General features: G+C 44.4%; 4 protein-coding genes across 6 annotated transcripts; 2 read left to right on the top strand and 2 right to left on the bottom strand.

Annotated features, from left to right (window-relative positions):
• The first annotated feature begins 1,089 nt into the window (after positions 1-1,089).
• Positions 1,090-3,572, top strand: LOC111078806 (sphingolipid delta(4)-desaturase DES1). Its single transcript, XM_022373668.2, has 2 exons — positions 1,090-1,608; positions 2,353-3,572. Exons 1-2 carry the CDS (start codon positions 1,211-1,213, stop codon positions 2,918-2,920), a joined length of 966 nt encoding a protein of 321 aa, XP_022229360.2. The 5' UTR covers positions 1,090-1,210; the 3' UTR covers positions 2,921-3,572.
• Positions 3,573-6,001: 2,429 nt separating this feature from the next.
• Positions 6,002-12,302, bottom strand: LOC111078805 (lysine-specific demethylase lid). Its single transcript, XM_022373667.2, is given in 5 exon segments — positions 6,002-8,288; positions 8,346-9,221; positions 9,294-10,708; positions 10,787-11,426; positions 11,428-12,302. Coding segments are annotated over 5 exon segments (5,733 nt in total). The 5' UTR covers positions 12,262-12,302; the 3' UTR covers positions 6,002-6,320.
• Positions 12,303-16,751: 4,449 nt separating this feature from the next.
• LOC111078810 (tetraspanin-17) lies at positions 16,752-18,713 on the top strand. 3 transcript variants are annotated; one of them, XM_022373676.2, is made up of 6 exons: positions 16,752-17,138; positions 17,199-17,279; positions 17,333-17,611; positions 17,683-17,793; positions 17,905-18,021; positions 18,120-18,713. In XM_022373676.2, exons 1-6 carry the CDS (start codon positions 16,854-16,856, stop codon positions 18,186-18,188), a joined length of 942 nt encoding a protein of 313 aa, XP_022229368.2. In that variant the 5' UTR covers positions 16,752-16,853; the 3' UTR covers positions 18,189-18,713. The 3 variants fall into 3 exon arrangements, with proteins under 3 accessions (XP_022229368.2, XP_022229367.2, XP_022229366.2); XM_022373675.2 differs by lacking the exon at positions 17,905-18,021; XM_022373674.2 differs by lacking the exon at positions 17,683-17,793 and having other exon boundaries at positions 16,754-17,138.
• Positions 18,714-20,591: 1,878 nt separating this feature from the next.
• On the bottom strand, positions 20,592-23,194 carry LOC111078808 (beta-galactosidase). Its single transcript, XM_022373671.2, has 6 exons — positions 22,940-23,194; positions 22,707-22,870; positions 22,384-22,534; positions 21,977-22,316; positions 21,768-21,915; positions 20,592-21,708 (listed from the first exon to the last, which is right to left on the bottom strand). Exons 1-6 carry the CDS (start codon positions 23,063-23,065, stop codon positions 20,619-20,621), a joined length of 2,019 nt encoding a protein of 672 aa, XP_022229363.2. The 5' UTR covers positions 23,066-23,194; the 3' UTR covers positions 20,592-20,618.
• Between the last annotated feature and the right edge of the window lie 241 nt (positions 23,195-23,435).

Below are 23,435 nucleotides of genomic sequence, written 5' to 3'. Positions count from 1 at the left end.
TTCAATTCAAAATTGAAATATTGTAGGCTTGCATTTTGGTTCTTGCTATCGATAGCGATAGGTCGTATTCCACTACGATTCTTCAAGTCCAGTGTAGTGGGAAAAACAGAGTAAAATTTTTTTTTAATCGAATTTAAATCGAAAATTTTTCAGAAACGTGCACTTTCCTCGCTAGAGGTTTCTGTCGAATTTTACATGAATATGTAGTTAATTTTTAGCAAATGTGTAGTTAGCGTGTAGGTACCATGTCAAACATCGACCTTGCCATCAAAATACAATTTTCAAATAACCGCCAAACTCCATTTAGCGCACAAAAATATCGATATTATTCGCTCTCAAATCGTGGTGGAATTCAAAATTAAATTAATGCAGAAACTACTTAGTCTCTGTTTTAAAGATATTAACGAAATTTTGCAGCTCACGGGTACCAATAATAGGTATCAGAACCGGGATAAATGTATTTATAAAACACAAAACATATGAATTAATGGGTAAAAAACAAAAAAAAAAAAAATGTAACATCAATTAAAGGGTATACAAAAGCAAAACGCATAAAAGAAACTTGCTTGACCAGCAACAATGACGTCACATTTAGTCAACATTTACGTTTTATGCTTTGGCCGTTCTTGTTTGTACCTTTTTATGTAAACAATGCAATAAAAAGGACTTCTGAAAACTAGCCAATCTTGTAGAAAATTGATGTATCTATCGGATAAAATTATATGTTTAGGGCTGAGAGGGCCAACTAGCTAGTAATATTAAACTGAATATCAAAATCATGGAATACGATTTCAATCAATAAAATAGAACGTTATCCCATTGTTGACCAGGGGGGCATTTAATATTTCCACGAAATGTATGTAACTTTAATATCTTTTACGCATTACAGGTGAAAGATGTCGGTGGTCATTTTTGTTTTGTTAGTAAAAAGGAGGATGGGGCTACAAGGAGCTTGTACAAACAGTATTATTTTCCGCGGTTTAACATAGGGTGCTCAACTTTTTAAATAGTGGGGTGTTAAGTGGGTTAAGTCTCGTTTGATCGCCGGATTGCCCTGGCTCTTTTTATCGTTATCGTCCCACGCTTATCGCACAACCAGCCAATAAAAATTATTAATCATTTGTTTTGCCTTTCAATTCGATCGATAATGTCAATGCAGTAACTTCGAATTCGAGACGTCAAATTTAAATCAGAAAAAAACCCTACCAAAATGGGCCAAAAAGTGTCGCGCACCGATTTTGAATGGGTGTACACGGAGGAGCCGCATGCCTCGCGCCGTAAACTCATACTCGAAAAGTATCCACAAATCAAGAAGCTGTTCGGACACGACCCGAACTTCAAATGGATTGCCGGCGCCATGGTCTTGACACAGTTACTGGCCCTGTTCGTTGTCAAGGATCTGTCGTGGTCATGGCTTCTAGTGGCGGCCTATTGCTTTGGCGGCATCATCAACCACTCGCTGATGTTGGCCGTCCACGAGATTTCGCACAATCTGGCCTTTGGACACAGCCGTCCCATGCACAATCGAATGTTGGGATTCGTTTGCAACCTGCCGATTGGCCTGCCAATGAGCATATCTTTCAAGAAGTATCATCTGGAACATCATCGGTACGTATTATATGTTATGACGTTATTCTATATATCATAAGTCTTCACACCCATACAGAGGCATTCAATCGTTTACAGTTACGTGCCGGTCTGTGGCTGCGGTGGCAGAGGTGCGGTCGCTGTTGAGCTTTAATTTGTTGTTGCTGGGGCGTAGTCATAAAGAAGAACTATAAATGTGGGGGCCCCTACTCCTCATCGTTCTGCGGCACCATCCACCCTGCCCTTTTGTACATACAATTGTTTGCAGTTGCCTATAAAGCCGGTTAGTTGTGCGTTATACAACACTGGGGGCACCCGGTGTCTGCCGCCTTGATAATGCCAGTTGAAATATACGCCCCATGATAAGCTCTCTAGCCCGTGAGGAGTCAATTTCTTGGATCTCTAGCTCAAATTAAATTGCTTGGACATTTTCGAGTGTCCGATAAGATGAGTGGCCCCGTCACATTTACAGCCAGAAAGCTCTTATGGATATCTAAATCCTTGCATTTCCTCAATTGGTCACGTAGCTCCATCGTTTCCCACTCAATTTGAGTCATTCTGAAGCTCTTATCAGCTGCATAAGTTCCCCCCACGGGCACCGTATATTATTTCCATATATGAGGCAAATATTTGTGTTTACAGTGGACACACCCGATAAGGGGCTAAATATTATATCTAATCTCTAATCAAGTGCCTTGTTGATTGTCATATACCCTATTGAATCCTTTTACTTATGGTAGTTTTTTTTTTGTACGCATTCCACAGTTACCAAGGCGACGAGGCAATCGATACGGATATACCCACACTGCTGGAGGCACGACTCTTTGACACCACATTCGGAAAATTCCTTTGGGTCTGCCTGCAGCCGTTCTTCTACATATTCCGACCATTGATAATTAACCCCAAGCCACCGACACGCCTGGAGATCATCAATACCATTGTGCAGCTGACGTTCAACGCTTTGATTGTTTACTTTTTGGGATGGAAGCCCATGGCCTATCTGCTGATTGGTTCCATACTGGCCATGGGCCTGCACCCGGTGGCCGGTCACTTTATATCGGAGCACTACATGTTCGCCAAGGGCTTCGAGACGTACTCGTACTATGGACCACTGAATTGGATTACCTTCAATGTGGGCTACCACAACGAGCATCATGACTTTCCCGCTGTGCCCGGCTCGCGCCTGCCGGAGGTGAAGCGCATTGCACCGGAATTCTACGATACGATGCCACAGCACACCAGCTGGAGCCGTGTGCTGTACGACTTCATCATGGATCCGGCTGTGGGTCCCTATGCACGTGTGAAGCGTCGTCAGCGCGGACTGGCCTCCTAAACTGTCGGTTGTTTTTGGTTTACTCAACGTTTCCTGTCGTTAAATGTAATCTCAGACCCCAATTGTGGGATTTTCTATATACATATTCCACACGATTGAACCAGAAACACAGAAACGGAACGATAACGAGCACGAAAACCGAAACAAGCAGATTAGATATGGGCCTGATTTGAGCATATTGTATGTGTGTATATATATATAATATCTGGTATTAATGCTAGACCGTGTGCGCTTAGTGTGTCCAGCAAAGGACCAACTAGGGTGCACTCTCGAGCGCTTTAATTAATTGTTACCTCATAAGTTGGAAAGCCTGTTAAATCTAGTGTGTAATACTTGTCCTATACATACATATATACTAATGTCTTTAGTATTTTCTGTGCATATATTTATATATATTTTTGCTTGACTTAAAACACACATTTTTTTAATATCCTTTACGCTCTGTGTGTCTGTTTTCTCGCCCTCCAGATGGTCAGCAGCTAGTAGCCAAAATCATGTATTTTTGATAGCCTCTTGAAAAACTGTTACCTAAGAATCAAAAATCAAAGTCAAAGACCGCTCTGCTGTCTGGCAGGGCATGTCGTCTGCATACACGGCAGGCACTTAATATTTGAACAAAAATAAAAACAAACAATCAATTGTCAAAATACTATACCAAAATTGGTTAATACTCTGTGCTGTGTTGCGCTGTGTTGTGGTGTGATGCACGTGGAGCAGTTTGTCTACGGCGATTGCATGCCGCACGTCATGTGTGGGGGAGTCATTGTGTAGCCAATTGTAGACCCATCAACTGATAATAATAGTAGCTACGATAAGCTTTCGTCTATCAAAACGAAAACACAGAAATTCTGTTGTTCATATGTATGATTGGGGCTTGGGCCTAATAGACCTTGAAGAAGGTGACTGAAATTGTGTAATCGGTACTTTGTACGAGGATCTGTGCAATGGCCCGAAAGAAGATCGAGTTTAGGATTATATTATTGGGTTTTGCTTTTGGATATATGTTTGTACCTATGGATAGATAAATATCGGCCTGATTACAAAATAGATTTGTTGTTCCCCCCGTTCCATTTCCGTAAAATTGGTACCAATTTCAATTGTGAACAAAGTCAGATCGATTTGCATTAAGTAATCTTTAAATTGTGTAAAACGATGATGGCAAAGTCCAACCACAAATCAGACAACTGTGAAATTCTATATAATTTGCAGTGACACGCAAATAATATATAACAAATAATTAAGAGCAATAATATGACTGATGAAAAGCCATAAAAAAGATGAATATAAAAGAAGGAAAATGTATATTAAGTTGGATCTATCTATCTACATATTTCCATCAGTTTTTACCGATATCTCCCTTCCAGCACTAAATTAGTGTAAACAATAGGTCAGGTTATACCCACCCATACACAAAAAACAAGTGTGATTTTTCGTATATCTCAAATTTCAGCAACGGTAAGCTCCAAGCAAAACAAAACACCGGACAGTAAACAATATTCCCCAAAGTATCCAATGCCTCGTATGTGTATGGGCTTTGCTTGGGAAATCAGTTATCAGTGCGGAGTATTTTTATGGCCAGGTGTTTACGCGTTAGTCAAGCTGTTGCGTTGCGGGTAGGCAACTCTCTGTCTGCATGAGTAATACCTACCTGGCTGACTTTCAAGTGGCGCACGTGGCAGGGGAAGCGTAGACTTTCCTGTGAATATATCATATGTGGAGGTGACGTGTCTGGATGGTCTGTCTCGTGTGCTTCCTACAACATTAAAAATACGTATTTTTTTTTGTTTTAAATACTATTTATATATAATTTATTTATATGATAGAATTACATATTTGTTGAGGGGGGGGAGGTGTCGTGAGGGTTAAAGATAAATTTTTTTGTGTGTGGCTTTTCGTACATTTTGTTTTGGGGGGTGTGTAGGAGGATCCATTAAAACAATAGTTAATGATCGGCCTTAATCAAAGAGAATGGTTTATCCTTAATGGTTTTGGGGATTTGTTTTTTTTTTAATATTTTTGGGTTGCTTGCATCGGGGTACCCTTTCATTTTGAGTTGTTTTTTTTATACACATTTAAAAAATGATTTTACAAAGTGTTTTCTCTTTTTTTTTTCTTTTCTTCTTGCATAAATCCTAAGCATTGTATTTTTTGTTTTTTTTTTTTGTTGTACGTTAAATGTTATCTAGATCATTTTGCAATTTTTTTGTGTTCTTTTTTATTTTTGTAATTTTTCTGTGGAAAGTTGCTTTTGTTGTTGTTATCGCGAGTCAACTTACATTTTTTATTAATTATAAATTAAAAATTATACATTTTTTCATTGTATTTTTAAAGTGTAAACTTATCTGCCTACTGCACTATATGTATATATATATGTATGATCGCGTTATTAACAACATTTTCTGCTTGTTAGATTTAAACTTTTTAGGGGGAGGGAGCGGGGGGTGTTGGTGGTTCTTTATGCTACAGTTTTTGTTTTGTTTTGTTTTGGTTTTTTAAATCAAAAAAGTTTTCTCTTGGGTCGGAAACAAAAAAAACATACAAAAAGAAAGCATTTTTGTTTTGTCTGCTTACGGGGCGCCACGCGTTCATATATGGAAGATTGTTGTTAATATTAAAGTAATATTAATATTATTTGATGCTTTTGTTTTGCAAAACGAAAAATTGTACAAAAGTAAAAGGGGCAAACGCGAGTGGAGCAGAGCAAGAAATGCCAAAAATTAATTTAATTAATATATTAAAAAATATATAATGAATATATTTAAATTAAAATAAAAACTCAACGGCGCGCGCATTGTACAAAAAACTCAAAGGCGAACACAAAAAAGTGAAATTAAATTAACAAAAACTAAGAATAGCAGGTAATGGTATCATCATATCATAATCGTAATCATAATCATAATAATAGTAAAAGTAAAAGAACGTTTAACGAACGTGAAAAGAATGGGTCTCAATTATACAAAAACAAAATTGCTATTCTGCATTTTACAAGAGTGTCTGTGTGTGTGTGTGTGTGTGTTTCGTTTGTGTGTGTATTTTCGCTTAAATTTTAATTCTTGTAGTAATAAATTGTTGTTTTCTTTCTTGTTTTTTTCTGTGTGTGTTTTTCTTTTGTAATTGTGTCTGTGTGTGGGAGTGGGTGTGTCTGTGTGTTTTACGTTTTCGAATGCGTAATAATAGCAATAATAATTAGTAAATATGTACTACAAAAACTCTCTCATCTCAAGTGACTTTTACTAAACTTAGTAAATGTGTGTGTGTGTGTGTGTGTGTGTGTGTGTAGTAGTAGTAGTAGTAGTAATAGTTCTTCTTTCTCATTAAATCATGCGTAAAACACAAAACGGCTGTTGCTTGCAAATCCATTATCTTCCTTTTCCTCCAGATCCTATCTCTCTCTGTCGCTCTATCGCGCCGATTGCACTGCCCGCTGCTTGCCCGGCGTCGCCATCGTTGTCGTCGCTCCCATGCCATGATTACTACTACTACTACTACTGCTCACCGCCACGGTGACGGTCTTCGTGCACCGTATACAAATGTAATCGTCATCGGCCTTGATCTGGCTGCGATTGAGACCCACACAGTACATGTGAAACCACTCGTTGCAGCCGCCATCGCACTGCACCCAGTCCACCTCACGCCCTGTCGGCTTATGGCAGTTCTCCGCCCTGCATTCCTCCTCGTCATCCTCCTGGGCTGCCTGTTGATTGCGCTGGGCGTGCTTCTTCTGACCGCCGCCGCCACCGCCCGTTGGTGGTGGTGCTGCTGCTGCTGCCGGTGCTGTCGTTGCCTGCGCTCCACTAGGAGTGCTCGGGCTGTTGTTGTTGTTGTTGTTGCTGCCGCTGTTACTATTCGTGTTGTTGGTGTTGCTGCTGTTGCTATTGTTGTTGTTGTTGTTGTTGTTGCTACTGCTATTATTGTTGGTGGAGGTGCGCTTACGTTTCTTATGCGCCGAACCAGGCGTGGCCGTAGGCGTGGGTGTGGTCGAACCGCTACCCACACCCGCCGCCCCCGTCGCTGCAGCCGAGGATATATTTGAGTTGGTATTGCCGCCATTCGCCTGCTTATTCTCCGCATCGGCATCCGCTCCCGGTGTCGTTGACGCCGCCGCCGCTGCTGCGGTCGCCGCCTTGGCCTCACTCTTCCGATTGGCAGCCGCTCCGCCGCCGGCATTCTTCTTGCTGGGCGTCTGCTTGGGCGTATTCTGCTTCTTGCGTGGCACGGCCGCATTGCCGCCGCTGGCATCGTTCGAACGCCGCTTCTTGTTGCGGCCATTGTTGGGGGTAATCGTGGCCGGCGTGCTGCTATTATTGCTGTTGCTGTTGGGACTGTTCTGCACCAGGAGGCTGTCGTTGGAGTCCTCGGCGCCGGAGTGAATGCTGGAGGATGTGGGCGGCAGGGATGTCGGTTGCTGTCGCTGTCGCTGCAAGTGCTGGGCCACACGGCTGTTGGCTTCCGCCTGGAGCATTGTGGGGGGCATCGTCTCCAGTATGCGCCACAGTTCGAGCGTCTCGTCGAGTGAGACCTCGAGGAGATCACCCTCCATCATTAGATCTAGTAGATTCTCAATTTCGCTATCGGACAGCAGCTTGAGGAGATCGGAATTCAATTCGGTGTTCGTTGCGGGGCGGGGCAGCTCATCCTCATCGTTGCTGAAGCCATCCTCGACGATCCGTAGCCGGCACTCGTCATCATCGTCATCATCATCGGCATCCGACTCTGTGGAGCCGCTGGCCTCCTTGGCCATGCTGCCACGACGCCGGGGCTTGCGGGGACTGTTTATGTTGCCCACAACACCGCCGCCGCCGCCACCACCGATGCCACCACCTTCCGAGCGACGCTTCTGCTGCTGGGCGAGAATCGCCTCCTGGGCCGCACTCACATCGGGGCTGCTGAGGGCCTTGCGGGCCCTGTCCTGCCAGTTCATGGCACGCTCCGCCAAACAACGCAAAGCCTCATCCTCGGGCAGACGTATGGGCAGCTGCTGGAGCTGAACGAGCAGCGGAAGGATCGTTTCCAGACGCGGCCGCTTCGAGCGCACACAGCTGGGGCACAGCCACTTGGGCCGATTCGTGGGTGGCACCATGCCGCCGCCGCCGCCGCCGCCTCCGACTCCTCCTCCATTCAGCAAACCATTCTGACTCAATGCCGAGGGTGGCGGTGGCACACAGTCCTCGTGGAACCAATCGCGACACAACTGACAATTGTACATGAGGCCACGGAACTCGGCCTTGCACAGACAGAACATATCCCGCAGGGGGTTCTTGGTCATGTTCTGGCGCCGTAGGTCGCGCATATCGAGCAGCTCCTGCTCCTCGGCATGCTTGAAACTGTCGACAATCTCCGCCGGATTCTTCTCCTTCAGAAAGTTATCCTGCAACAGGGATTTTTTAAAGCAATCTAAATCAAAGAATACTTTCGACGACTCTACCTGGAAGCGCGGCTTGAGATCCGAGTCAATATTGATGGCATCCGCCCGAGGCATCAGCACCTCGAGCAGCGTATAGAAGGTGCCCTTCTTGAGGAAGGCGCACGCCGTATTATCCTTCCACTGATTGGCGCTGTACAAATGGCCCTGCATGCGGCTGAGCTCCTCCAGCTGAATGGGTATATTCAGGCCACGCTCAATCATATTCTCGAGCGTGTGACAGTAGGTGACATGATTGTTCTGCTGCAGCTGCTCGACGGCACGCAGCCACTCCCTCGCCTTGCGCAGGGCATCCTTTAGCAGGGTATGCGATGGTACCTGGCCGCTTATCTCGCCCGCCGACTTTAAGAACTGCTCAATTTCCGCCAGTTCGTGCTGTTGCGTCAGGCGGCGGAAATACTTGGCCGCCTGCGATTCCCACGACTCAATGTCGGCGCCAATCTGCTGCAGCTTGCGCATCTCCTTGTCCACATAGGGATCGGTGGGATCCAAATCGGCCGCTGCCATATGCAGGAGGTTCTTCACATCCTGATATGTCAGCTTGGAGCTGGTCTCCCGCAATCCCTGCGAGCGTTTGTACCACTTGCACTGCTTCAGACGCTTCTGGAGTAGATCCAGCTGCTGCAATTCAATCCTCAGGGAGCTGCCCTCACTGATCAGCGTCTCCAGTTCGTTCTCCTCGAGTGCCTCCAGCGTTAGCTGCAGCTGCCCCTCCGCACGCTCCACAAATTGCTTGCCCAAAACGAGCAGCTCCCGCACCGAGGTGCCCTCATCGATGATGCAGCAAAGATTATCAATTTCCTGGACAAACAGCTCGAGCTCCTCCATCGTCAGCTTGTATTGGGCCGCCTCCTGGTTGTGATCCGAACGGGTGCGTACCTGAAGTATCAGAGGGGCAACACCTAAAGTTTGAGAGGGTCCATCTACAGGGGGAGGAGCTATATTTCTTACCTTATTGATGCCCAATTGCTGGATGACTGTGACGCACTTCTCCGCCTCGATGGCCGCTGCATTCAGGCGATCAATCAGCAACGATGATGGAAACTTTTTGGTCTCCGCCTCCTTGCACAGCTCCTGCAGTTCGGTGAGCGTCACCGAGGTGGGTGTATGGGCATCCACAATGTCCCGGCAGCGCGACAGCCAACGCTCAAAGCTGTGCGCTTTGACCTTCAGTTTCTGCAGCATCAGTGGCATCTCATCGAGCGTGTAGCGATAGATGAGCGTATGCTTCTCTGGGGCACAGCCACAGAGGACGGTGTAGTGCCGCAGACAGACAATCAGCTTGTCGTTGCACTCGCAGGCCACTGCCGAAAGGAAGCACGTGGTATTGCACTCCTGACAGTGCCGCTCATCATCGTTAACCAACTCAAAGGCGCGACGCTCCGCGCGGGTCACACCCCACTCCAGTAGGGACTTGCGCAGCTTCTTTTCGGTGTCCACCATTTCGGCCATGTCAATGTAACAGGCGGTGGCTATCCCAAATGTCAGTTTGGCCGGCTCCAAAGCCATTTTGCAGACCAGCTCGTCGTGGGAGAAGACACAGAAGCGACGCAGCATGGAGTAATGATTGACGCATTCACGGCCCATCTTTAGCCAATCGGCGGGCGCAAAATTAACGGCCTCGGCAAAGTTATAGCCCTGATTGAAGCCCGCATGATAGGCGCGCGGAAAGGTGATGACAAACTCGCCGGCATGCTGATCGGTGCGAAACACCGGCACCCGATTGTTCATCAATATATTTGGGTTCATAATCGTCACCAGCTGATGCAGCAGATCGGGCTGTGAGGAGAACAGTTCGGGTGCTGCCCGCTTCATGGTCTCCTCAAATTGTTCGGCACAGGAGCCGGGCACACCGTACCAGGTCTTGGGTTCGCCCCAGTGCAAATAATTGATGGAGTAACTCCAGTGGTCCTCGTTGTGCCAGCAGAAGGCGGCAAAGCACATACCCACATACATCCAGGGGGCATTCATGCCACTAATATCGGCATTGATGTGCCCCAAAATCGAGTCCTCGAGCAGCGGAAGATTGTTCAGATTCCAACTGGACTCGGCATACTCCTGATCCCCGGGCAGCAGATACAGCGAGCTCTTGGTGGGGAAACCCGAACCATGATCCATTGTATGCAAATCGGCGCCATACTCAACGGTCACATCCTCATCAATTGAGGAGACAATGCGCCAGAATTCACGCTCCACCGATCCGGTGGGCACCAAATGCACTGGCTTGCGGAAGTACTCCTGCTTGAATTGATCCGCCATCTGGCCAAACTGCTGCAGCGTGTACTCCCTTTCGGCCTGCTCAAAGCCAAAGGCCTCCTGGGGCTTGCTCACCTCCTCAACAACGCAGCGCGGACACAGCCATTCACCTGATAATGGGAATAGGGGATTAGTTGGAGCAGCGATAAGTGTGATTGGTGGTTGGTGGGGTTGTGTGTGCTTCTTACCTTTGGGTATGCTGGTCAAGGGCGGCAGCAGACAGAACGTGTGGTAGCTGTCGTCGCAGCCATCGCATAGCAGCATCGATTCCTCGACATCGCCGCGATTGCAGATGTGGCAAATGTACTTCATCAGTGGATCAATGAGTGGCGGCGCAGCTGGCGTCGGTTCGTTGTTGGTCTTCTTGGGGCCGCCACGGCCAGCAGGTGTGCCGCCAGCTGGTGTGCCGCCACTGCCTTGGACTGCATTGAAACTGCTGAGAAGATCGCGTTTGAAATCCTCCTTTGTCTCCGTTTTGATGACCACACCACCGGGAGACCCACCATCCTTGCCACAGGCTGCGCCGCCTGCTAGGCCGCAGCTGGCAGTGGAGTTGCCAAAGCGCTTGGAGCGGCGTGTGTTCGTCTCATTGGGCGGTGCGATCTGCTGACGGGTGGCTATCTCGTGGGCCTTGTACTCAGTGCCCACATCTTCGAGCTTCACGGGCGTGGGTGTGCCGCTGGCCGTGGCTGCGGCAGCGGCTGCAGCTGGACCCAGCACCTTGCCCGAGGTGTACACCTCAAAGGGATGGAGAATGCGCTCGTAGTGGCTCTTGAGGGTGGCACCAACACTCTTGCTGGATGGATACTGCATACGATTGGCCACCTTTTGCCCACTTGCGGTCCTTGGTGGTCTGCTCCATGCCACCCTCCTCGTGTACAATGCGATGGAGGGTGTACAGATCGAGGGCCTTGCGCTCCACCATTGGGATCTTGAGGGAGGAGCCCTGCAGCTCCCAAAACTTGGCGATTTGATCCAGGAAATTCAACTTCACCCTGGTCTTGGCCTCCAGCTCGTTGAGCCGCTGGACACGCGGCACAAAACGCAGCTTGTCCACATCCACGGCAAACGGTGGCGACCATGTCGCTGGCGGCTGGATCTTGGCAATGCCACACTTCTCTGCTATCGAACGAATCTTGCTGATGTAGGCCAGCGGATTCTTAAATTCCTCTGCCGTCGGCCGAAACACGGGGCACTCGGGCGGCGTATCAAAGTGGAACTCCTCGTTCTTGCCCTGATCAAACTTATTGCTGCTGTGCGGCTGCGTGTGCACCGTCTTCTTGTGCACTGTGGGCGTGGGATGGGGACAGCTGTTGTGGTACTTTCTGCTCGCCGACACACTGCTGCTGGCATGGTTCATGGGAACGCTCGGCATGGGACGCTCCGTGCCCGCAGCCGGCGACGGGCCATGGCCACTGGCGGCCGAAGCTGCAGCTGGTGTTGAGGGTTCATCGTTTGGATTGGATTTCTTGCCGGACTCACTTCCGCTCGCCGGACCATTGCCCGTGGAGTTGCGTGTGCGTAGACGACGCGCCGGTGTGGCGGTTCCATTCGAGGAGGATGTGTTGCCCGTTCCCCCGCCGCCGCCACCACTGCTGCTACTGTTGCCACCGCCGCCGGAGCTGGCGGCGGTTGTATTGTCCGCCTCGGTTTTGGCGGACATCGCTTTAATCTGATTTCAGTTTAAAAATATTGCGTTCGGCTCTGAAAAAAATCAAGTTAACGAATAAGCAATTGCTGTAGTTGTAGTTAAGGCTTGTTCGTTTTAAATGCTGAAACGATTCTAGTTTCGGCTGTTATATCTTTTTTTCCTCTATATTTTATTCTGGGGTTGAACAAAGTTTCCTTTCCCCGCTGCGTTTGATTGATATGGCAACTCTGTGGCTGTGTCTTTTCAACTGTTTTTTTTTTTCCTTTCATTTACAATTATTTTACACACACTCACACGTACAGAGATTTTGTCAGAGATACACACACACAGGCAGTGGTTTTAATTTTGCATTTTCTGTTTTTTTTTTTAATATTAAAGAAAACACTATTCAATTACACCTTTGTCTTTGTATTGATCTAAAAATCTGCCAATATAACCTGTGACCCACTGTATGTACATCAAACTATACACAAACACACACACAGTCAGAGTTACATAGGCACATATATAGTATGTCATGTACTGAACCCTCGCCCTGACAGCGACAGCGACAGAGGCAGGTAAACAAATATTTACGGACGAGACAGGGCAAGTGCATATTCGTTGTAGCACCGTTATTAAGTACTCTCCCTCTAACGCTAGTCGTAAAATCCGAGCCAGTGTTGCCACATGTTAGCATGATCGAAGAATAGGATAGGTAAATTGGAAGGGTGAGACGCTCTGACGTTCGATGACAGGCTTCATTTTGTTGTTACCTATCTCCATCCCTCGCCAAACTCTGTGGTTTTAACAGTAAGGGGCGGGGAGGGGAGTATGCAACAGCAAAATACTGAATTTGTTGCATACAAAAGTGGAGCACCAGCACCCCCCAACACAAACACGACACGGGCACAGGGGAGGAGGACATGTGAGTATGTATAACAGAGCGACCGATAAACTTACAAATTCAATATGCTTTCACATGTAAATGTACATACATGTGGATGTAAATGTAATGTATTAATCATACACCCCGTCAGGACATACATTAATAGAGACTACATACATACACACACTTGTATTTGTATATACATATGTATGCTTTTCGCTAGGTGAAAGTAAATCTTGGCGAAATTTGAAATGGCTCTGACGAAATTCTAAAACGGAAATGAAGCCATATTGACAAACGTCAGCTTGCTTGTCTTTCAAGTTCCGGTTAGGGTTTGCAGTTTTTAATTTTTTTTGTTTTATTTTATTAGGTAGACAAAAGGAAGCCGCTTCCAGTCGTCAATGAGCTTTGCCTTTGGTGCTTTGGTGGTTGTTGTAACACACAAACACAGAGGCACACACACAAATGTGGGGGGCGCTTGTCATCCCACCGCACTACCCAGTCAGCAGAACATGCGAAAAAAGGGAGTAAAAGTGGGTGGGGGAGCAGAGTCGATCAGGAAGAGACGTCTGCCTCTCCCTCTCATACACTCTCCTAGAGAGATGAGATGAGCGGCGAGTACCGTTTTTTGTGTATCAAGTGAGCAAAGTACATTGGCAGCGACTGAGACGTCAGCAGCGACGTCGCATGCTGCGTTTTGTTTTTGTTGCTGGGGGATAATGTTTCCCCCTATTCGAAAATACATTTAATTAATATCGGAGAATATTAATTAACGGGCTTTTGGGCCCGAACCTCTAGAATTTCACACAAACAGTTGGCCGCAAGTCGAATCTGTTTTTTTCTGGTTTATTGATCGTGTGGATTGGTTGTAAAGTAAAGCCTAAGCCGAAAGCTTCTTTTATATAATTTCCATTTTCAGCCTCACAGCACACACACACATGCACGCACTCAGCTTACACAGGCATAGACAAGCACACAGAAATCCGCATGTGGATATATACAGGTATACAATTATATACACACACCGTTGCGTTTTCTCTATACATAAATATGTATGATTTTTTTAGTTTTTTTTTATATCGAAATTAGCTCTAAAAATCTTGTTACTTTTTCCAATGCACACACCCGCACGCACGGGCTCTTACACTCGCTCAATAATTAATTGCAGCTCAAGAGAGCGTGTTGCCAACACCAACACCAAAAACAGTAACAACAATCGTTGACGTTGTGATTTTTACGCATTTGCTCTGCCATATTGCACATTAGAGGCAGAAGGAAAGAAGAGAGTTGAGTTGGTTCGTTTCGTTTCGTTTTGTTCAAAAGTAAATGCAGCACTGTACTTTTCACAAAAGTTTACTTCTCCCCATTACATTAGTTACTCGACAAATATCTGTGTGTATATTCTCCGTACAATTAGCGGCATTATTTTGATTTTCCAACCGTGTGGGATCACAATATTTTAGTTCCTTTTTTCATTTTTTTTTTTGCTATGATGGCGACCACGGCAGCGACGCAACGCACTTTACAGCGCTGTCGCGCTGCTGCTGCTAGCGTATGTACATATGTATGTAATTCATGCGCCAGATACGCGATTCACATAATTTTGCTCGCTTGACTTTTACACTGTCCGCCACGCATCTGATTTTGTTCTTTGCAACCTGGCAGAATCGTACCGTTGTTATTATTAGAAGAATTTTCACTTTTTATTACAAATTTTTTCGGCCGTCAACTGCGCTGCCAGCACGGGAGAGCACACACATACAAACATTTTTCTTTGATTAAATGCGGGGGGTTGTTCGCCCTAAGGGCCATTACAGGGCTTATAATATCAACTTTTCTTACATTTTTCGCTGAATTTCCTTCATGTATATCGGCTATTTCAAGTTAGTATATGCATTTTCCTCGATTTTCGTTGCTAATTAAACATTTTCAGCCATCAGTAAATCTCAAAAACTCACGCACGCACACACTCATACACTTGCACAGGCTGGGGAAAAACTCACTGTCGTCATAGGTAGCAAAACCGCGCACGCTTGGAAAAACGAACTAAATGTTTCACAAAACCACCGAGCACAGCACTTGCAAACTTGATTAAATATGTATTTATTTTGTTAATTCCTCCTGCGTTTTGTCTGCGTTTTTTCCTCCTGCTGACCAGTGTGACCGCGGGTGTATCGATACCGCATGAAGACAATATACCGAAATACACCTTCTCATTTCGTAATATACCGTAAATATACCGAGGAAAAACCCCGCTCTATGTAACCAGGTGAACAACTTGACGTAAACCGCGGTAAATAATAATTTTTTATACGCTCCTTGTACCCCCATTCCTTCCTCTTTACATGTCCTGAAAAATATTTCTCCTGATATGCATAAAAAGTGTTTCAGGTTTTAAATTATTCCTGCGCAAATCGAAATACCCACTTGTCGGCCATGGGTTAATCGTTGTCTGTCCAAGATCGGAAATCATATTTCTCGGTTTTAATATTCTGCTTAATATTACTAGCTAACTATGACTTTCAACGCTGAACATATAATTTTATCCGATTGATGAATCAATTTTCCACGAAATTGGTTAATTTGAAGGACTCCTTTTTATGGGTCTGTTTACAAAATAGGGTTTAAACAAAACAAGTCAAAGCATCAAAAGTAAGTGTGCACGGAATGTGACGTCATTGTGCCTGATCAACCAGGTATCTGCTTTCAGTAGGGACATTTGTATACCCTGTTTCCTGTAATCAATGTGGAATATGTTTTCCAAGCTGCTTTGTTTTCCGTATATAGTATATCTCGGTCCCGATAGTTTTATAACTGAGTAGTTTCTGCACTTATTGGATCCTGACAACCTCAAATCTATAATATCAATTTCCCCAAGATATGTAGAGTGTTGCTCGTTCCATGTTGCTTAAATTGTTCAATACAAATCAAATGTATCTAACGGGATACATTTGTTTGTAGATTCATTGTTGATAAAATTATAGAAGTACAAAAAAAAACCGAAAACTACCGTAATACTAAATTTAGTTAGGCGGTCATCTGCATTTAAACAGAGTATCGATTACGGTTTTTATATTTTCCTTGTAGAGCCTTCTCTTTGCTTTAGCTTTCTTTCCCCTGAACTGCTCAAAAGTTCCTGAAGTTTCCTAGTATTCGTGCGTAATATACAATGGTTGACCTATGGTATGGCACAAAGGCTGAATAGATGCAGATCATAGATACACGATGTACGTTTTCTTATTCTTACCTTACCTTCTTGCATTATTCTTATTGCCAACCTTTCTGTTCTAGTCATGTCCACTGAAATAGGCCAATTATTTTCCAAGTCTTTTAGTGGGTTAACATAACATATGTGAGGAATCTAATCAAGTGCATGAATACGGAAAAAATTCTTTACTATTTTATAAACAATAAAATAATTGGGAGTCCGTAAAATAAGCTCGATTGTAGAAAACTAGTTCATCTATATGATAAAATTATATGTTTAGTGGTGAGCGTTCTACATACCTTGTTAAATTAAATCGAATATCAAAATTGAGAAATATGATTTTCCTCGGTATATGCATGGTATATTATGAAAATGAGAAGGTATATTTGGGTATATTATTGAGGGTCGACGGTATGTTTTATCGATAGATCCGATTTCAGTAAAAATAAGTGAAAATAGCGTTTTGGTTTATGTTTTAGTCATAGTTATTATAATTAGTGTACAAATCAAGTTTAAATCATTCCGGAGATGCCTGCAGTGCGTAAATATCGACGCGAGACAAGCGAAATCAGTTGCTGCCTGAAATACATGCTCTTCATGGGCAATGTTTTTATATGGATGGCTGCTCTCATGGTGCTATCCGTGGGAATCTGGGCTTGGAGCGAGAAAGATATGTTTCGCAACTTTGCCAAGCTTAATTTCATAGCCTTGGATCCGGCTTTTGTGTTGATTATATTGGGAGGCATTACCTTTCTTCTCGGCTTCATGGGCAGCGTGGGCGCATTGCGGGAGAATACTTGTCTTTTGGCGGCGGTGGGTATGAAAATGGTTTCCATTTAAACCCATTTAATGTGAAATATTACCTCTCTTTAGTATGCCATTTTTCTGAGCATATTGCTGATAGCTGAGATTGGCTTCTGTGCTTTGGCGTTTGTGCTCAAGGACAAGGGCTGGGTAAGTCTCTCCATAATCAAGATATACTCATTTTAATGGTTTGCCCACTACAGATCAAAGACCAAGCCACTGAGGGGCTCAAGGCCTTCATACGGCATTATCGTGAGGATGCCGATCAGCAGAATCTCATCGATTGGATACAGGAGGACTGGCTGCAGTGCTGCGGCATTGATGGCCCCAAGGACTGGGACAGCAACAACTATTTCAATTGCTCGTCCATTGCCATTGGCAGCCGTGAGGCCTGCGGGGTGCCCTTCTCGTGTTGCCGTCGCCGTCCCCAAGAGCTTATCAAAAACAAGCAATGCGGATATGATGTGCGAAAAGAGGGATACGTAAGTGGTTTTAGGTTTAGGTTTACTCATAATGTATCGTGTAATCATCCATAAATAATCTGTGCAAGCAGCCTGTGGATAGGAATATACATGAGCGTGGCTGTTTGCGCGCTGGCGAAGATTGGCTGGAGGCACATCTAATAAGTGTGGCAGCAGCCTGCGTTGGCCTGCTGATGCTGCAGGTGCTGAACAAACAGAATACTCTGTGATACCCTATTCTTTGTTTTAGTTAAATCTATTTATGAATTATTATATTCCATATTTTATTTGATTTCCATTTGATTCATTGCCAGGGCTTGGAGCTGTCCAAAATCATCTATGAAAAGGGCTGCGTTCAGGCTGGCGAAGAGTGGATGGAGCATAATTTGATTATAATTTCCACGGCTGTCATTGCGGTCATGTTTTTCCAGGTTTTGATTTGATTTTAATTACTTGTTCTGTTCTTTTGTTTTGTTTAGCTTTAATCTTTTCCATTGAATAATCAACTAATATTTAAATTCCCTTGTAGATTTTGGGCATTTGTTTTGCACAGAATTTGCGTGCCGACATTTATACGCAAAAATCGAAATGGCACTGACAAATGGCCCTCGCTGCACCCACAGCACTTTAGAGACAAATGAAAGGAGAAGGAATACGAGGAGGAAAATCACTACAAATACTCATCTACGCTTCGGTTAGTTAACTATACTATAAATACCTTATACTATCTACTACCCATATGTGTCTGTACTCGTATACACGAGTATACCTATACTGTAGCTGGCTATGTACGTGTCTAACTAAAACGCAAACGCATTCCGTCTTCGTGTGTGGGGACATTGACTAACTAAAAACACATTAACTAGGTTGCCAAATTTTTTGCTGTTTTTACGTCGGCTTTCTCTTTGCCCAAAATCAACCAAAAATGGTGAAACAAAATGAAAACAAAACTCAAAGCAAAACATTTTGAAGACATTTTCTATACATTTTTACAAATGAAAGTAAACGAAGAGGGAAGACATTTTTTACTCGAAATGCAGCTGTGATATATTTTTAATGAATGTATAGAAAGAGAGGAGAGAGATAGTGAGAAAAAAAACAACAGAAATTAAATGCAACAATTTTCCAAACAACAAAAAAGGCAAAAAAAAAAAAAAACAAATATAAAACGAAACTCATTCCTAAACTGAAAACAAAAGCTACAACCTAGCACAAAACAACAAAATATCTATCATGAATGCAAACACTATAATAATTATTTTTATAAAAAAAAAACGCACAGATAGAAATATTATAAGAAAAACAAAGAAAAACGCATACCATGTAGCTTGCTTTTCTCATTTCAAAAAGAGCTTAAAATTAACAGAAACAGAAAAGAAAACTAAAAACAAACAAAAAGTAAGCTATATGTATATTTTTGCAAAAAAAAAACTCAAACTGAAACTTGATGTAAAACTACGCTCTCGTAATTTACCTTGAGTTCAGTTTGTGGTTTATTTATGAAGACGCGCACTCTTAACTTTTGTACGCTAAAACTCTTAAAGAAGAGCACTAAATGCATTCGTTCTTGTACCTTGAATGAAGATTTACTACACGAGTTGTGTTCTTATTTACCTTGATATTAATTACAGACACTGATTCTGAACTATACCTACATATATATATATATTTTCATTAGATAGGAGTTCATTTAGCCAAGGCTTTGTCCTACACAAGTATTTCCTGAACACTGCCCTCAACAACAACTGAACAACAACTGAATAACTATGTATTAATTACCCACTGAAGATCCATTCCTGATTTGTTCAAAAACATTCAAAATATCTGTATTAAAGGTATTTTGTATTAAAGGGTATTTTGCCAAATATTTAATTAACGAGAAGGAACGTGTGAGTCGCTTCTGGGGACGCGACTCTACTTTTATACCCGTATTCAGTCAGTATATAAATTGTTGAGCTTATAATCTATTTAGAATTTTAAATTTTACATGGCGTGAAATTTTTAAATACACTTATAGCAGTGTCGTATCACATGAGTCTGGAAACAAAATTTGGTTCCTCTAACTCTTATAGTCTATGAGATCTAGGCGCTCATCAAGACGGACGGACGGACGGACAGACAGACGGACAGAAAGACAGTCGTACGGACAGACAGACATGCGTTGCACACATCCACTTTTACCACAAATACAATATACCCCTTAACTCTTTTTGAGTACGGGTATAAAAATGCAAACCCTATAAAAAATGACTGCCATAGAAACCAGCCTTGTTACCTTACATGATGTTGAATAAAATAATCTCAAAGTTTCGGAATGGATCTTCTTTCTTTAAGACTCTCCCAATTATCTAAAGAAATCCCAAGACATTAATTGATTTAATGCTCAATTTTGCATAGAGAACTCTGAATCTGAGAATCTCCCCACTTGCCAATGATAAAGCCCATTAAAAATTAGGAATCTATCAAAATTTAAGCACAAAAAGTATCAAAGTATACATTAAAAAATTAAAAAAAAAACAAAAAAAAGATTAAAATTAAAATAGGATAATAATGGTAAAGGAAACAGTCAATTGAAAACGAGCTGAAACTAAAATGCAAGTCAGTCAAGCACATTAATAAAAAACCATTTATTTAAATATAGAATTTATCAATTATAAATTTATAATAATAAGAAAATTAGCAAATATAATAAAGCTTAACAAAGGTTGTTGACGCAAAAGATCAATCAAAACCAGACCTTCTATGGAGTAGATATATATTTTTGATTTTGTGAAGTAAACATAACGCGGACGTTTCTCTTTATTATTTTATACCATAAGTGAACCTGTTGGATCAATTGGATTTGATTGATATAATATCATTTTAAATCCACAACAGGGTTTTAAGCAACTTCGATATAATCCTTCCTTAAATTATGAAAATAATTTAGGCACCGCATTGCCTGAGGCTTTAAAAACCATTTATTCAGATGCAGTACCTAAATCTATTAGTAAAATAGTTATAATTGGTTATCTTCCTTGAAGAAATGTCACTTGAGTGGCACATCTCCAGACTGTCCGTCCAGTTGAGCAACTGCATCAAACTGCACAGCGGGTAGATCCTCACCATTTGCTGTCTTGTTCGTCCGTTGATACTCCAGAATCACCAACGAGTTATCCCCCACCTTCAAAATCTCATTGGGGACATAGAGTGTGACCTGGGGACCAGCCACGGGCCAATATCGGCCCAGATTAAAGCCATTCACATAAGCCACGCCCTTGCCCCAGCCAGCCATGTTTAGGTAGGTGTCGCCGATCTCCTCCACGTTGAGGCTGCCCGTATAGAGGATGGGTCCGTTGCGCAGGATGCGCTGCCTGGCCAGGAAGGCATCCAGTGCCCGCTCTCCGCTCTGTTTCCGCCAGTTTTCCACGTCCACTGCTTCGAGGGGGAATGCAGTGCTCTTCCAGTTCTCCAGCGGCAGGTAGCCGCCGTTATGCAGCTGTAGACTCACCTCACCGATGATGCCCTTTGTGTCGTTGGCGATGTAAAAGTTGACGCGTCCCTGATTCTCCACCAACAGCTGCAGCGTGCTGCCCCATCCTTTGCTCAATGGCAGCGAATATATTTGCGCCTCCCTGGACAGTGTGCCCACCAGCTGCTGATCCACAAAGACATGGGCACGATCGTTGATCTGATCCACCTTCAGGAGAGCCGGATCGAGGTCCATGCTGGGCAGTTCCGTTTCGTACAGCACCAGCCCCGAGTACAGATCGAGTTCCTCAAAGGATTTTGGCTTCGTCGCATCCACGGGATTGCCCTTGGCCAGGGCTGCACGTCCCTCGGCCGACAGTAGGGCGAGTGAGGGCGTCACCTCCACTTTGCCGTAGGCCAAACGCTTGGCGGGATTGAGCGAAATCTCGGGCAGGGGTAGAACCTCGCCAATCACCTGCTTAACCAGGTTATATTTGTTGGTCACGCCGCCAGCCTCGTCCATCACTGCATCGTAGTCATAGCTGGTGATGTCCGCCGCATAGCCAATGCCACCATCCAGATTGTAGTTGGCTCCGGCCGTGAATCCAAAGTTGGTGCCGCCAAAGAACATGTACAGATTGACGCTGGCATTGTAGCTCAGAATGGTCCTGAAATGGATCCGAAATTAGTTGGATTAGCTTGCCTAAGAGCAGCTAGCATCACCCACTTTAAGGCATCGGCCACCGCCTGACCATCGCGTCGTTGATTCAGCTCCTGCCAATGGGTCAACCAGCCTGGATAGAACTCCGAATTGACCAGCGGTCCCGTGGGCTGCTGTTTGCGTAGCATTGCCCAAATATCGTCGATCTCGTGAACTGTTTTGAATAGAGATTCGAGTGAGGTTCAACCTGGTTTTCGTGGGGTGGGATAACTCACTTCGATCAATGCCAAAGTCCGTGGTGGCAAACACATTATCGATCTTGCCGCAGCTCATGCGTTCGTTGGGTATGTCCGTCGTGAAGAGCAGCGCCTTGCCAGCCACATACTTCTCCGTCTCGTCGCGCAGCCAATTTAGGTAGACTTTGTCGCACTCATAGTCCCCGTACTCGTTCTCCACCTGCACCATGATGATCTTGCCCCCATTGCCGATCAGCAGGTGCTGCAGGCGTGGCATCAGCACTGCATACCATTTACCCACTTCTTCCAGGTAATTACTGTCACTGGTTCGCATCTTAATGCTGGGATATTTCCTGAAGAGCCAATGGGGCAGGCCACCCTAGAAGAGAAATCAACAGGGAATTAATTACTGTCCGCTTTGACGTTTTACTCTCAAGTTGACTTACATTATCGCGCTCTGCACAGATATAGGGACCCGGGCGCAGTATTATATAAAAGTCTTCCTCTTGGGCAATCTCTAGAAATTTCACCACATCGGCAATGCCTTCCCAGTTGTAGACGCCATCGTGGGGATTGTGTAGCGACCATTCCACATAGCTGGGGGGATATAGAAGAGATATCCATGAGCACAAAGTGGATTATTTTTGAGCACGAACGTCTCCAATGCATTGAGGCAAAATATTGCGAAATAAATTTCTATAAATTTCCATACTGAAAGTTTAAGCTACTTATGCCTAAAGTCTTTTGGTGGCAATGAACGAGTACTCACGTATCCACTGCATTCAGGCCCGATGCTCTCATCGTGCGCAAACGACTCCTCCAGGCCTCGGGCACTGCACGGAAGTAATGAAACGATCCAGCAACATATCGGAAGGGTTCACCATTCAGCACGAAAGTGTTGCCCGCATGATCGATTGTAAATATGGGCGGATCCTAAAAACAAAGCCCAGTTTGAGTTTCACCCAGTACAGGCAGCCAATATTTTGATGTATTTTTTCTTACCTCGCGCACTGCCCCGCTCTCGCCTCCGCCCAGGCCCACACAAAGGCCGACGGTGAGGGCGATCACCAAAATAATCAGACAGCCGCTCATGGCCAGAGTCAGCTTTCGAGTGCAACGACAGCTCATGGCTCTCAATCGAAACAAAAACAAGACTAGATCAGCGCAAGCTTAAAGCTCACAAAAGTTGGCGCTCTTTTTTTTTTTGGGCACTGAAGCAATTAACGACCGGTCTCCAGCTCTGACCAGGGCACAATGTCAAGCAAAGTGTCGGGCAGAGCCAATGGGCTTTTGCATGCCCGTATGGCACTTTGGACGCAGCGCACCCTTCCTCCATATACATACATATGTAGGCGTTGAGATAATAAAGCCTGTTGTTGGGTGTTCGCCACTTGAGGCTCTGATAATGCTGCACATTTGCGAGTAATCGTAATTTAAGTTTCCTCGTCGTAATAACAACCTCTAGCGTCCAAGTGGTTGCTCTCTCAAGTGTGTGCGG

Source organism: Drosophila obscura, unplaced genomic scaffold (genome assembly GCF_018151105.1).
Source record: "Drosophila obscura isolate BZ-5 IFL unplaced genomic scaffold, ASM1815110v1 contig_179, whole genome shotgun sequence".
NCBI lineage: Eukaryota > Metazoa > Arthropoda > Insecta > Diptera > Drosophilidae > Drosophila > Drosophila obscura.
The sequence above is the reverse complement of the archived record's forward strand: the minus strand, read 5'-3'. Positions and strand labels throughout refer to the sequence as shown.